Source organism: Barbus barbus (genome assembly GCF_936440315.1).
Source record: "Barbus barbus genome assembly, chromosome: 40".
Lineage (NCBI taxonomy): Eukaryota > Metazoa > Chordata > Actinopteri > Cypriniformes > Cyprinidae > Barbus > Barbus barbus.
The window spans coordinates 10,727,305-10,741,195 of NC_136718.1; the positions used below are offsets into that span (position 1 = coordinate 10,727,305).

General features: G+C 36.3%; 3 protein-coding genes across 7 annotated transcripts; 2 read left to right on the plus strand and 1 right to left on the minus strand.

Moving 5' to 3' along the window:
• Positions 1–271: 271 nt before the first annotated feature.
• On the plus strand, positions 272–6,452 carry LOC306859451 (F-box only protein 6-like). Of its 2 annotated transcripts, none has more exons than XM_079400473.1 (6): positions 272–404; positions 1,275–1,536; positions 2,030–2,144; positions 2,258–2,353; positions 4,375–4,510; positions 4,606–6,452. In XM_079400473.1, exons 1-6 carry the CDS (start codon positions 402–404, stop codon positions 4,750–4,752), a joined length of 759 nt encoding a protein of 252 aa, XP_079256599.1. In that variant the 5' UTR covers positions 272–401; the 3' UTR covers positions 4,753–6,452. The 2 variants fall into 2 exon arrangements, with proteins under 2 accessions (XP_079256599.1, XP_079256598.1); XM_079400472.1 differs by having other exon boundaries at positions 279–441.
• Positions 6,453–7,331: 879 nt separating this feature from the next.
• On the plus strand, positions 7,332–11,783 carry LOC306859449 (F-box only protein 44-like). 3 transcript variants are annotated; one of them, XM_079400470.1, is made up of 7 exons: positions 7,332–7,495; positions 7,957–8,085; positions 8,183–8,429; positions 9,833–9,947; positions 10,061–10,156; positions 10,258–10,393; positions 10,480–11,783. In XM_079400470.1, the coding sequence occupies exons 2-7, from the start codon at positions 8,020–8,022 to the stop codon at positions 10,624–10,626; spliced, it is 807 nt and encodes a 268-aa protein (XP_079256596.1). In that variant the 5' UTR covers positions 7,332–7,495; positions 7,957–8,019; the 3' UTR covers positions 10,627–11,783. The 3 variants fall into 3 exon arrangements, with proteins under 3 accessions (XP_079256596.1, XP_079256594.1, XP_079256595.1); XM_079400469.1 differs by lacking the exon at positions 7,332–7,495 and adding an exon at positions 7,652–7,848; XM_079400468.1 differs by lacking the exon at positions 7,332–7,495 and having other exon boundaries at positions 7,637–8,085.
• Positions 10,741–13,856, minus strand: LOC306859452 (cell division control protein 42 homolog). 2 transcript variants are annotated; one of them, XM_079400475.1, is made up of 6 exons: positions 13,664–13,856; positions 12,804–12,943; positions 12,500–12,572; positions 12,281–12,381; positions 12,009–12,206; positions 10,741–11,904 (listed from the first exon to the last, which is right to left on the minus strand). In XM_079400475.1, the coding sequence occupies exons 2-6, from the start codon at positions 12,933–12,935 to the stop codon at positions 11,815–11,817; spliced, it is 594 nt and encodes a 197-aa protein (XP_079256601.1). In that variant the 5' UTR covers positions 12,936–12,943; positions 13,664–13,856; the 3' UTR covers positions 10,741–11,814. The 2 variants fall into 2 exon arrangements, with proteins under 2 accessions (XP_079256601.1, XP_079256600.1); XM_079400474.1 differs by having other exon boundaries at positions 11,797–11,904; positions 13,639–13,849.
• Positions 13,857–13,891: the final 35 nt, after the last annotated feature.

A 13,891-nucleotide genomic window follows, 5' to 3' on the forward strand; every position in this document is an offset into this window, starting at 1 on the left:
ACTCTAGAGCAGTGCTTCCCAAAACTGACCTGGAGGACCCCCTGCCCTGCACCTTTTGTATGTCTCCCTTATCTAACACACCTGATTCCACTCATCAGCTCGTTAATAGAGACTGCAAGAACTAAATTGGGTGTCTGATTAGGGAGACATACAAAATGTGCAGGACAGGTTTGGGAAGCACTGCTCTAGAGGTAAGAACTTTATTAATGTATCCATTGCAGTGTTTTTTTTTTTTTTCCATTGCAGTGTTTATATCCTGCAATCGTCTTGCATTCGTCAGTGTTGTAGGAGGAGCCATGACGTAAACAACAAGCTTCAGATACATCCGTGCTTTCGTTTTACAGCGATCTTGATAATAACACGTGATTCCTAAGGAATATATTCGAATTCTGACCAGAATCATGGTACGTGTGGCTAATGGAATATCTCAACCGGAAAGAAGTATGTATAAAACGGAAATGCTGGAGTGAGCCGCCAAGACGCGCTCTGCCAGACACATTCCGGGTTACCAGGAGCAGATTAGAGTCAAGAGTCGTTATCACTGCTTAGAACAACGATGTCTGTCTGGGTCTGAAATATAACTAATGCGAAGTAGCTACTACTGTTTGTGTTTCAATTGGATTAGTGTAATCTCGAGCGTCAGGCTATGAAACGTAACTTCCGTGTTTGCACCCGTAGGTCCAGACCCGCAAACATGTCTAATAAAAGACAAATATGTCAAAAAACAAGAATGGGTCAGTCGGAGAGCGGACATATTCATGTCCCTTCAAGGAAACCCAGATTAGACGCAGTAAATTGCTCATGCTTATAATCAAACTGGCCCGGACATTAAACGCAGAAATAGACTTTCTTTTCTGCCAGAACGTCCATTTTAAGATAACAGATGACCTGTGAAGGGGAAAAAACTGCTGAAACCAGCCTAAGATTGCCTAGCCTGGTCATAGCTGGTTTGCAGGCTGGTTTTAAAGGGGTATTGATCATTTCTTTAGCTGGTCAGTCTGGGAGACAACCTTAAACCAGCCAACTATGCTTGATTTAGCTATATTTATTATTTTTATTTTATTCTGCAGAACGTGGTAGCTGGTTTCTATAGGAGGTTCGAGCTGGTAGACCAGCAATAAACCAGTTACCAGCTGGTCATTCCAGCTTAGTGGTCAGTTTTTTTTTTTTTTTTTTTTTTTTTTGGAAGGTTTCAGTTGATAACTAGATAAAAAAAAAAAAAAAAAAAACTAGAAAAAAATAGAACTGAAAGGTTATCTTTCTTCCTGTGTCAGTGCTCAGGTCTGCAGGCAGATGTTCCTCTAGCTGTGGTTGATGAGATCCTCCTGAACCTGCCTGCTCATCAGGTGGTGCGAGTCTGTCGTCTGGTGTGTCATGAGTGGAAGGAGCTGGTGGACAGTGCTGCACACTGGAGAGTGCGCTGTCGGAGAGAGGGGATCCAGCCTTGTGATGCTTCCAGACCACCAGATGACTGGCGCTTGTTTTACTTCTTAACTAAGAAACGACGTAACTTAATCAAGAATCCCAGAGCAGAAGGTGATTCCTATCAATATCACTGATATACTATTGTAGTTTTTATAAATATTTTGAATTAATTTTTATGTTTTCATTTTATTTTAGTTGAAGTTGTACTAATTTTGTTCTGTGTTTTTGTCATTATAAGTTTTTCTAATGTCTGTACAGTGTTTATTAATTATGTCAGTTTTAGTTTATTTTAGTACTAAATGGAAATGAGAACGGTTGCCATTGCAAGTAGTTGGAATAAATGTTTATTATATATCGAGTAATGTTTTAAATATCAAGTAACTAAAATTAAGGTTAACAATAACCCTGATTTACATAAATAGGTTTGAACAATAAGTGTCTTCAGAAAGAGCTTTATTTACACACACAAGGTGTCTTGGTGTCAGGAGCTTCCAGTACAGGGAGTACAAACATAGTGCATACATTCATATAATTGAAGGTAATGTCTTTATTAACGTGGGAATTTTTGTTTCAGTTAACATCTCTTCTCTGATGTTCTTATTAGATAAACTTGAAAGATGGAAGATTGTAAAGAATGGAGGTGACCGCTGGGTTGCAGAGGAAAATAGGATACCATTTCCAGATGAGACGGTCACAAAATGTTTTGTAACATCTTATGGGTACATTTGATATTTTAAATCTTAGAACGTTTTGAGCTTATTTATTGGACAAGAGGTGATTATCAATCAGCAAGCCAGTCCACACATGAATCACCCATGAACTTTGTCCTCAGGTTATGTTTGAAGCAACAGCTGATTGATTTGAAGAAAGAAGGCTACAGCGCTGCTTTCATGGATCAACTTCAACCTCATATCAAAATATCAGACTGGTGAGCATTCACTCAAACTCATTTCATGCTTCTATATCTTAGGAGGTCAATTTCATTCTTTTGATGATGAATTTAATACATTTTGAATGTGAATGACCCTTCCATTTGGGTCATTGTATTCAGATTTAAATATTTACAGTGCCCTCCAAAAGTATTGGAACAGTAAAGACAAAATTGCTCTGTTGGCTGTGGAGTCAAGACATTTACAAATATGAATATGAGACACAACTACAGAATGTCACATTTTATTATTGGGTGATTCAACACATAGATGTTTTACCAGCTAAGAAGTTCAGCACTTTTAGAGTTTCATCCCTCTATCTGATGAGAGCATAAGTATTGGAACCGTTGCCTCACAGGTCTTTCTAAGTGATCAGCTGTGTCCTGTTGCATTAATTCTTCAGATATTAAAAGCAGGGAATGTGTTGTATCAGTTATATCCATTACTTCTGTATTCTGAATCTTGCATTCGATGATGACGCACACAAACCAGGATGAAGGTGAGGGAACTGACTTTGAGAGAAAAGCAAGCAATTTGGATGCTAAAAGAAAAGAGGAAGTCAATTAGAGCTATAGCAAAAACAAAGGGCATGGAGAAATCAAGAGTTTGGAAACCACCAGCGACACCAGCAACCAACAACGACCTGATCGGCTGAGAAAAACAACAGTAGTTGATGACAGACAAATAATAAAAGCTGTGAAAATGAACCCTAAAAGACGTGTCTGTAAAATCACCAACAACTTCCAGAAAGCTGGGGTGATGCTCTGACAATCTACTGTCCTCAGGAGACTTTGACACAGAATTACAGATGCTACACAGCAAGATGCAAACCTCTGACCAGCACCAAAAATAGAAAGGCAAGATTAGAGTTTGCAAAAAAGCACAAAGGTGAGCCAGAAGAGTTTTGAACTGTGTTTTTGAACCTTTATCTAAGTGATGGGAAAGCAAAAATGTGGAGAAAAAAGGGAACTGCAATGATCCCGAGCATACAGCCTCATCTGTAAAGCATGGCGGAGGTGGTGTCATGGCATGGGCATGCATGGCTGTCTCTGGAACAGGCCCTCTCAACTTTACTGATGACTTAATGTATGATGACAGTAGCAGAATGAATTTGGAAGGGTACAAAACCATCTTAGAAGTGCTTCATATTGCATCAGGACAATGACCCAAAACACCCTGCCAGTTCAGTCAAGGAATTTATAAGGACAAAGAAATGGAAAGTCTTCGATTGCCCAGGTCAATCTCCAGATTTAAATCCGATTGAACATGAATTTCACCAGCTGAAGAGGAGAGTAAAGGCAGAAACTCCCCAAAACAAGCAACAATTAGAATTGACTGCATTAAAGACTGGGAAAAGTATTTCAAAGGATGAGACCAAGAGTCTGGTGATGTCTATGGGTCGCAGACTCACTGCTGTGATTGTGTGCAAGGGATCTGCAACTAAATAATAGCTTTTAATCTTTTATATCTGCCTTATGTTCAACTGTCCCAATACTTATGCTCACATCAGATTGGGAGATGAAAAGTGCTGAACTTCTTAGCTGGTAAAACATCTGTGTGTTGAATCACCCAATAATAAAATGTGACATTCTGTAGTTTTGTCTCATATTCATCTTTTAATCATATTTTCAAATGTCTTAACTCCACAGCCAACAGAGCAATTTTGTCTTTACTGTTCCAATACTTATGGAGGGGACTGTATGTTATTGCTATAGTTTTATTATAATTATTATTGCAAGAATCTGCATAAATTGTAACTTCGTTTAAAAAAAAAAAAAAAAATCCAAACATGTCCAAAACGTCTTTGGGACATAAAGAATGTTTTGAAAACCGTCTTTGATTTTGGAAGTCAATGTGCTCCAGTGTCATTTGGACCCTGTTGACTTTCAGAACCTCTTATTTTTTATTCCACAGTTACAATGACAGAATTTTAATTTTTGTCCCTTTAAATGCAGTACTAGTGTTACTTACAAACCAGGTTCTAATATGAAAGCACATTTACGTATTGCCTTCTCTACAGGTATGCACCACGCTTTGATTGTGGGTGTCAGTATGAGATCAGTGTAGAGTTGCTTGATCAGAGGAAAAAACCTATCTGTACTTTTCAGCCTGAGAAAGTTTTTTTTGAACAGTGGAATGATGAGCCGTGGTGTCAAGTGAGTAGCATAATACTGACAGTCAAGTTATTCCCCTACAATCAAACTAACAGCCTAGGCTTCATTGTCTCTTTATTTGTTCTGCTGTATTTCAGATGACACACGTCTTTAAGGATTATGGACCTGGGGTTCGGTTTGTCCGTTTCACTCATGGAGGGGTGGATACAAAGTTTTGGGCAGGCTGGTATGGGATACGGGTTACCAATAGTAGTGTGGAGATCTGTCCACCTGAAGAGAGATAGTGTTTATAGGCTATATATACACATTCCTTAAATGAACAGACAGAAAAATGAAAAAGCTCTGTTGTGCATGTATTTGGTTCCAATAAACGCTGTATGTTAAGCTGAAGGACCTTAGTCTGCAACTAAATACAGGAATACACAGCACTTCTAGAAATTATATCACTTAATGGAATAATCGGTTTGCATAAGTGATGGTATAATAATCCAGAGATTTATGGTTTCCTACTGATTATTACAAAATATAGCTGAAAATGAAATGACTTCGAGGTGCAGTTCATTTTAAAGTGTTGCAGTAAAATTACATGTTTAAAGTATTTGATACTTTTTTTTCATTTATCTGCTACACTAATTTTGCATTTGTAACAGTTGTAAAAGAATGTAAGAAATGTATAAAGGAAGTGAATGAAGCTGTAAGGACTTTTGCAATCTATACAAATGTTTAATGTTTTACATGGATAAAATATGTATCGAAAAAAAAACATAATAAAGAGCAGCAATTATACAGCAAATTATACTTTACAAACAAATCAAACAGCTCTTATCACTGCTTATTAAAATTATTTAAATTTTCAAACATTATTACAATGTGATTTCAGAAACCTGTATATTAAAAAAAAAATGTTGAAATATTTTTTGGAAAGCAGATAGTCATTCATATTTGTTCATATTAAATCTTAAATTGAGAGCGAGAAAGATCATTCGCTTTATCAAATGCATCTTCTCAAAACAGGCAATAATAACTCCTCTTGTGTGTTTTTTTTTTTTTTTTTTTTCCCAGAACACTTTATTAATTCAGTGCCACAGGAATAAGAGGTGCACATATAGTCTTCATATTCACATGATCAAATTAACATTAGCTGCTAGAGAGAGAGATAAATGGAAGAAAATTACATAAATTTCAATTACATAAATACATTGCTTTTTTGTTTTTTCTTTGTTCCAAGAGGTTTACATATAATTTAAAATCACTTATAAAATGTGCAAAATTTGGTTTACATTGAGCCCACTTTTTCTTATATGAAATTTTCCTAATAAAATAAATGTATAATATGTTCTTTACAATCACAATACATCAAATGTACAAATTTCTATCATACGCTCCATTTTTCTGTTAATATAGAATTCCAAATCCTTCCAAAATAATCTTGAGTAAATACACTGGACAAAAAAGATGCAACATAGTTTATTTTTCTTGACCACAAAATTCACAAGTATACGAAATATGAATTTAGCAGGATAAATTCTTTGAAGTATTTTGTAACACACTTCTTTAATTTTGTTATTGATACAAATCTTATTTGGCAGTTTCCATGCTTTAACCCAAGAGATATTACCAAATAAAGAAGACCAAAAAAATCTTGCTGCAGGTAAAAACACAGAACAAAGAGCATTCCTTATAATCTTATTGCTACACTGTTGTTTTAAAACATCAACATTTTCACAAGGATTAACCATGCTGATTTCTTCTGAGTTACAGTAACATCACACTCTTTGGAATTGCATCAAAAACAACAGCAAATTCTCTTGGTTTAACTGGTAATTGGAATTTCTGAAGAAATTCAGTATACGACAACAAGTACCCATGGGAATTTACTAAAAGAATACCTTCCTTGAACCAAGTATGATGGAATAAAGATTTGTTTTTAAATAATATGAATCCTTGTTATTCATATGAAATAGTTGTGGGGTGAAAACTTTTGCTTATACACCAATTTTGCTAACAGGACCGGACAATTTAACAGGAATTTTGTCAATAGAAAAATTAAATTTCAACAAAGTCTATGCCTCCAAGAGTATTAAATATATCATTAGGAAATGCATTCCAAGGACTTTCTCTATTCTTCACAAACTCTATCAAAGTGTCATTGAGAGTATTATAATCTATATTCTCTATTTCTGAAGAGGAGCAATCTTTGAAGGGAAATGATGCAGATTTATCTAAATTCATTTTAAGGCCTGAAACACCTCAATATATTTGGTACTTCAGATTTGTTTTTCAAAAACACTGCAGTGTCATCAGCAAATTGGCTAAGTTCAAATTGTACACCTAAAGCTGTGATGATACCATTAAATTGATTTGATGCTAAAACCTGAGTGACTTAACACAAATAAAAAGGAGAGAGAGCTCAATGCGCTGCAACTTCAGAAAACACATGCAAACAGAAAAAGCACCAGCAAATCAAGAAAACATCATCAATTTGACAGCAGGTGCAGCAAATGCTCACAACACAACCAAATAAATCATTTTATTCGCAGTGCGTTTTTTTATTTGGTTGTGTTGTTGCAGCGCGTTTGTTGTCAAATTGATGAAGTTGTTTTCTTAATTTGCGGGTGTTTTTTCTATTAGCAGCGCGTTGAACTCTCTAGGCCACCATAGAGAAGCATCCTTATGATTTCCGGCCACTTTGGCTGTGTCCAAATTCAGGGTCTGCATCCTCCTTAGGATCCTTCCTACCCGGTTGAAGGAGGAGGGATCCTCCGACGACCGCAAAACCCGGAAGTCGGTGTTTGTGAATTTGGACAGCCTACCCTTCTTTCAGTTCCCTCCCTTACCCGTTGCTCATATCCTGTCGCCTAGCAATCGTGACAGCGCCAAGCAAGAAGCGGGAAAATGGACAAACAAAGAGTTATTCTCCTCATTTTAATTATTTTGGAAGAAATAAAGCAATTAAATAAATTAAATACTTTCTTTGCTCGTTGTCGGAGAGTTTTTTATATCAGACTACAAGACAGTCACATCCAGGTAAGCCATTATAGCCTATTTTTATTTGTTTTTAAGTATTCTACTAATTTCTCCTACAAATTCATTGAGCCGAAGCATAAACTTTAGCTTGTTTTGTCAGAGAAACTCCGCTACCGCTCGCTTCGTCCGCCATTACGCTCTGCCGAAAAGAATTATGGGATAGGTAGGACGGGAAAGGATCCAATTCGGGGAAAAGGAGGACGTATTTGTGGGCCGCATTTGAAGGATCCTACGAATTTGGACAGCCTTCGTCGCGGCGCTGTGACGTAACATCCTTCAAATGAGTACTCCGAAGGATGCAGACCCTGAATTTGGACACAGCCAACGCTCATGCTGCTCGCATAACGCTTCCGGTAACAGAACTTTCGGTTCGGGGTCTCGGTAAACATGTGATTATCTGGAAGAACGCAACAGCAGCATCGTCAGACTATGAGACATAACTTCCGTGTTTCCACACGCAGGTACATCCAGACCCGCAAAAGTGACTTATATCAATCGAATGTCATAAATTATCAAAACAAAGGATGGGTCAGTCAGAGAGCGGACACATTCATGATGCTTCGATGGACTTTAAACCCAGACCAGACTCAGTAAGTTGTTGAGCTCTTGGTTTCAGTTATAGCCAGTTGTCATAGAATTAGCATGAAATTAAATGCTAGTTGAAATGGACTGACTTGTCTTATGCAGGCAGATGTTCCTCTAGCTGTGGTTGAGGAGATCCTCCTGAACCTGCCTGCGCATCAGGTGGTGCGAGTCTGTCGTCTGGTGTGTCATGAGTGGAAGGAGCTGGTGGACAGTGCTGCACACTGGAGAGTGCGCTGTCGGAGAGAGGGGATCCAGCCTTGTGATGCTTCCAGACCACCAGATGACTGGCGCTTGTTTTACTTCTTAACTAAGAAACGACGTAACTTAATCAAGAATCCCAGAGCAGAAGGTGAGCCACAAAATTGAAAATGTGTAATATTTTTAAGAAGCAGTACACTTCATATTCTGGACTGCATTTCCCAGAAGCATCTAAGTTGATCATTGAAGCCATTAGTGGCTTTTGGGAATCACAGTGGTAGAATTTTGCAGCACTTTATTGATATTCCTCAAACATTTTATTTTTCGTTTTCACATGTTCTAGACTACTATACTATTTTCCAGACTTGGACATTTAAAGAAATAGTTAAGTTAAAATAAAATAAAAAGTTAAACGTAATCTTTCGTAAATCTTTTTTTTTCATACTGTGTATTATAATATAGAAATAATATAAAGTTTATATATATAATATATATATATATTATATATATAAACTTTATATATATATATAATATATAATTTAAAGTTTGTGGCTTAACCTTTTTTTTTCTAACTTTAAGCTCAGTGACCATCATGTTTATTGGCCCACAACTAATTTGGTTATACGGACGTTTACACAAACCTCAATATCTTAGCTTAGGGTTATAATTCATTAGTTCAAAAACAGATCTTGATGGCATATAATAAGAAAAAAATACAGAAAAAGGTGTGAGAAAGTGCCATTTTTATAAAAATGTCCTTCAATTTAGTTGATTATTTCTGGTGGGGGGCCAAACTGGAAGATGAAATTTTCACAGATACATTTCCTCTATGAAAGCATTCTGCAGTAAAAATTAGAGTATGATTTTATGCTGTTTACAGACCTAGAGCTAGTAGAAATCTGGGGAAAAGCCTACAGTATTCATGTACTGTTAGATATGAATAACAAATAATAAAACTGAACAGTATTGTACAGTAATTGTTTATGATTGACATACTTTTGTTTGTTAATGAGATCTGAAACAGTGGCTTTAATGCAGGGGGCTAGGGACCACTAGGGGGCCTCAGCAAACATCCAAATGTTAAGAAACTGCACTTTTTCCACACTTTCTCACTCCCATTAAAAAAACAAAACAAAAAAACCCCTGAAATGTTCTGCATGCATGCTATACTTATTTATGACTGAGACTCAAATCCTTCCCATTGTAAATTGACCCTCAATTTTGAACCCTGAGCAATATTGATCATTACATTTGGCCTTAAATTTTAAGTCTAAAGAACAACAACAATTTGCAAATATTGTGGGCCATGAGGGCCACTGTGGTTAAACCACATAAAATAAAATAAAAATACTGGTATTGCAATAACAATACACAGAGGCAATGGTCAAGCAGCATTCATTGGACCACTTGAAATGAAATGACCCTAAATTCACTCAATATTTAAACGATTAATATTAACACTATTCGTTTGCCACCATATTCCCTTCTGAAAATGCAATGCCAGTGTCACTCGCTCCATTTATATTCTGTGCTCTTCTCTGCTGGTCTGATTAGAGGAGTTCAGTGGATGGAAGATTGTACAGAATGGTGGTGACCGCTGGACAGTAGAAGATAATTCAGAAGAAATCCCAAATTGCACAGTCTCAAAATATTTTGTCACTTCATACTGGTAAGTTTGATACGACCTGTTCTTCAGCTGATAAGTCAAACCTAAAATAAATATATTTAACCAAAGAGATAATAGCTGAGGCCTTCTTTGTCACCCATGAACTTTGTCCTCAGGTTATGTTTAAAGCAACAGCTGATTGATTTGAAGAAAGAAGGCTACAGCGCTGCTTTCATGGATCATCTGCAACCTCATATCAAAATATCAGACTGGTGAGCGTTCACTAAAACTCTGATTTCATGATACAGTATCAGTGGTTTATATATCATACCAGTTAATAAAGTTTAATTTGACAATGTTTTGTCTGATGCAGGTACGCACCACGCTGCGATTGTGGAAGTGTGTATCAGATCTGTGTGGAGTTGCTTGATCAGAAGAAGAAACCCATCAGTACCTTTGACCCTAAACCAGTTTTCTTTCCACAGTGGAGTGATCAGCAGTGGTGTGAAGTGAGTAGAAGAAAATAAAATGATCAATTAAACCTGATAAAATAACTGTCATTCTCACCATATATATATTTTTAAATTGATTTCAGATGACACATGTCTTTAAGAACTATGGACCTGGGGTTCGGTTTGTCCGTTTCACTCATGGAGGGAAGGATACACAGTTCTGGGCAGGCTGGTATGGTATACGGGTCACTAACAGTAGTGTGGAGATCTGTCCAGCTGAAGAGAGATAGTGTTTTACTGTCTGCTATCTGAAACACTATTATATGTAACCGTGACCTTAAAAGCCTTATGAAAATTATAAGTGCATCTCTCAGTATTGGATGCGACTTGAAGACTCTATCATGATCATTCTGCATTTGTATTTATTTTTGGACAACATATAAATCAAGTTTTATGTTTATATTTCACTCCTTTCTTATTTATCAGAGCCTTATCTATCAAACATTGTGATAACATTGAGACCAAGAATCTTAAAGGGAAAGTTCACCCAAAAATAAAAATTCTGTCATTAATTACTCACCCTCATATCGTTCCAAACCCATAAGACCTCTGTTCATGCGTGCGCATACGTCATGGTACTCTCATGAATGGGCATCGAAGACACAGAAGAGAAGAAATTGTTGAATAAAGTCGTCATTTATATTTACATTTAGTCATTTGGCAGATTTGTCATATTTGTTTTCTTTGCACACAAAAAGTATTCTCATTGCTTCATAACATTACGGTTGAACCACTGATGTCACATTGGACTATTTTAATGATGTACTACGTTTCTGGGCCTTGAACATGTCAGTTGCGTTGCTGTCTATGTAGGGTCAGAAAGCTCTCGGATTTAATCAAAAATATCTTAATTTGTGTTTCCGAAGATGAATGAAGGTCTTACGGGTTTGGAACATGGTGAGGGTGAGTAATTAATGACAGAATTTTCTTTTTGGATGAACTATCCCTTTAGTATACAGTTTCTGTATAAATATTTTTTCATACTTTTATTTAAGTCAGATTTCTCAGATATTCCCCAGTGACTCAACTTGACATAACACGACTTACCCCTAACATGGGACAAGACATATTCATATGGCTCTGTAAAGTCTTCTAATTTAAGCTGATAACAGACATCCGCACATAAATGAAAGTATTTACTTCAAAATGTTCCTTCCTTATTAGACAAATTAGCATACTCTACCCTATCATATCTGAATATCTTTGTTTTGAAGCTTCATTAAAGTCTTAAAGGCACTACAGTAACATTTGCACACATATCATCTCATTATGTGATATGAGTACAGACGTAAATGACAGGGAAAAAAACCTGTTGAGTAAAAGTTACTGTTACTTTCCTGATATAAACCTGTACAAAAATAAAACAATCCTATTGGTTAACACCCAGATTTGTCTTTGATGATGCTTCCGTGTCCAGTTCATAAAACCACACATTTGCATGTCTTCTGGGATCCTGGGGGATCTAGAGCTGCTAATATCGCCTCATCAAATACGTTCTTGAGTCCTTTCTGTAACAAAGGGGAAAAAAATGTATCGCTTTGTTGTACAAATAAAGAAAAACATTTAAAACTTGGCTTTATAAACCGAACACAGTGAAAGAACACATACCCACCTGTGTTAGAGCAGAGCATTCAACATATTTCACTGCCTTTAAGTCTCCGGCTAGTTTTTCAGCTGTCTCTGGTTTGATTGGCTTTTGTTTGTTTTTTGCAAGCCTTGCAATAGTTATAGGATCATCTCGAAGGTCAATCTGAGTTCCAACCAGCAGAAAGGGGGTTTTCGGAGAGTGATAAGTTATCTCAGGCACCCACTGCATTATAAATGAACTGTTGTTAGCAACAAACACATTATTCCACATGACTGACAGATCATTGAAAGACTCACCTTTTCTTTTACATTTTCAAAAGAGGACAGAGAAACTACAGAGAAACAAACTAAGATGACGTCAGTTTGGGGATAGTGTAAGGGTCTTAATTGATCCTGACCTACAAAATATTGAAATATATTTAGATTTGTCAGGATCAGTGCCAAATGTTGATTTAACGTCAAAAGTCAACTTCACGAGAAGTTGACAATGCTTCACAAACAGTGTTATTATCATACCTGCAGCATCAAATAATCTAATGGTATACGGTTCACCATCAACCATTACAGTCACAGCTTGGTTATCAAACACCTGAGAGGGAAAAAAAAAAAAGAGGAAAACATGACAGAGCAACCGAATTGACACTACACTGATGATTTTCACACATTCAATGTGTTGCAAGGGATGGGATAACTGTCTATTCAGCAGTTATCGCTGATAACAGGTATATGGGTTGTATTTTTTTCTTTCTTATGCCAGTCGAGAAAAAACATACCAAGGAGAGCAATAGTATTGCATGCATAAATGTAAAAAAATCCTTACTGTTGGTTCTGATGGGAACTTGTTTGTAAATGAAACCAAAAGGCAAGTTTTACCCACGGCTCCATCTCCAACTACCACACATTTAATTGTGGACATTGCTGTTGTCACAAGTTGTTTTCCAGCATCTGGCATCAAAGTATCTGTAATTATTAATAAATACTATTCAGTTTTCAGTGGGGATTAGGCAGCATACATGCAAAAAAAATACCTCAAAGAGTTTCTAGATTGAATCAGTTTTCAGTGTGGGTTTGTCCCACCTATAACATACCTAAAGGTAAACATCTTGTAAATTGTTTAAGCTACACAATGCTTTTCGTGAACATAATTTCGACTAAGATGGAAATTAACTAATTATGTATTTGGCAGATGGGTCATTTTCAAAATATGGTGACAACAGTGACTTTTCCAAACACACACACAAAAACAAAACAGAAAAATATGTTCCCAAGGGCCACAGGCTGAAAATCCTGTTTAATTTTATTCATGTTTATTTTGAGATGCTGTTGACAATAGAAAATGAATATTTTATGAGAATGTGTCACAGGCTTTCATTATTTTTGGTGAAATAATACAAATAACCTAAACAAAACAAAGAAAATTATTCGTATTGTCCTTATTAGTAGTAATAATTCCATGATGTTAATAAATACCACCAATATTGGTCTTAATTCAAAACTTCTAGAACCTTTTTTTTTATGACGGGAGATCAACATTTTTGATAATGACCCACGTTACGGGATAAAATATAAACAAAAGCATGATTTCTAAATGAAATGCCTTCATGAGAATTCAGAGCATAGCACATAACACACGTGTTCAGGTTGTGTTGACTGACCGAATTTTGACATTATGATAGATACCTAGTTTCTTGACAGCTTGACGAAACGTTTAAACCACGGATAAACTGTCTACTGTTAACTATGTAAACGGCCCACAAATACAACGACTTTTAACTTTTACTATAAACATTGTAAACTTAGAATTAACAATTTACAACGGGTAAGAATTTGCCATGGCTGTCCATCCATAACACGCTTCGACCAATCACATTTCAAAATAAAAGTCCTCATTCTCGTTTCATTTAAAGC

What these genes read in the sequence shown, in the direction of transcription:
- LOC306859451 (XM_079400472.1), top strand. Translation starts at nt 418, where the DNA reads ATGGAATATCTCAACCGGAAAGAA. An exon ending in CAAGAATCCCAGAGCAGAAG is followed by an intron (nt 1,537 to 2,029) that starts GTGATTCCTATC and finishes TGTTCTTATTAG; the next exon opens with ATAAACTTGAAAGATGGAAG. An exon ending in CATATCAAAATATCAGACTG is followed by an intron (nt 2,354 to 4,374) that starts GTGAGCATTCAC and finishes CCTTCTCTACAG; the next exon opens with GTATGCACCACGCTTTGATT.
- LOC306859452 (XM_079400474.1), bottom strand. An exon ending in TTGAAAATGTAAAAGAAAAG is followed by an intron (nt 12,207 to 12,280) that starts GTGAGTCTTTCA and finishes TTTATAATGCAG; the next exon opens with TGGGTGCCTGAGATAACTTA. An exon ending in AATGCTCTGCTCTAACACAG is followed by an intron (nt 11,905 to 12,008) that starts GTGGGTATGTGT and finishes CCTTTGTTACAG; the next exon opens with AAAGGACTCAAGAACGTATT.
- LOC306859449 (XM_079400470.1), top strand. Translation starts at nt 8,020, where the DNA reads ATGGGTCAGTCAGAGAGCGGACACATTCATGATGCTTCGATGGACTTT. An exon ending in TTAAACCCAGACCAGACTCA is followed by an intron (nt 8,086 to 8,182) that starts GTAAGTTGTTGA and finishes TGTCTTATGCAG; the next exon opens with GCAGATGTTCCTCTAGCTGT. An exon ending in GTGATCAGCAGTGGTGTGAA is followed by an intron (nt 10,394 to 10,479) that starts GTGAGTAGAAGA and finishes AATTGATTTCAG; the next exon opens with ATGACACATGTCTTTAAGAA.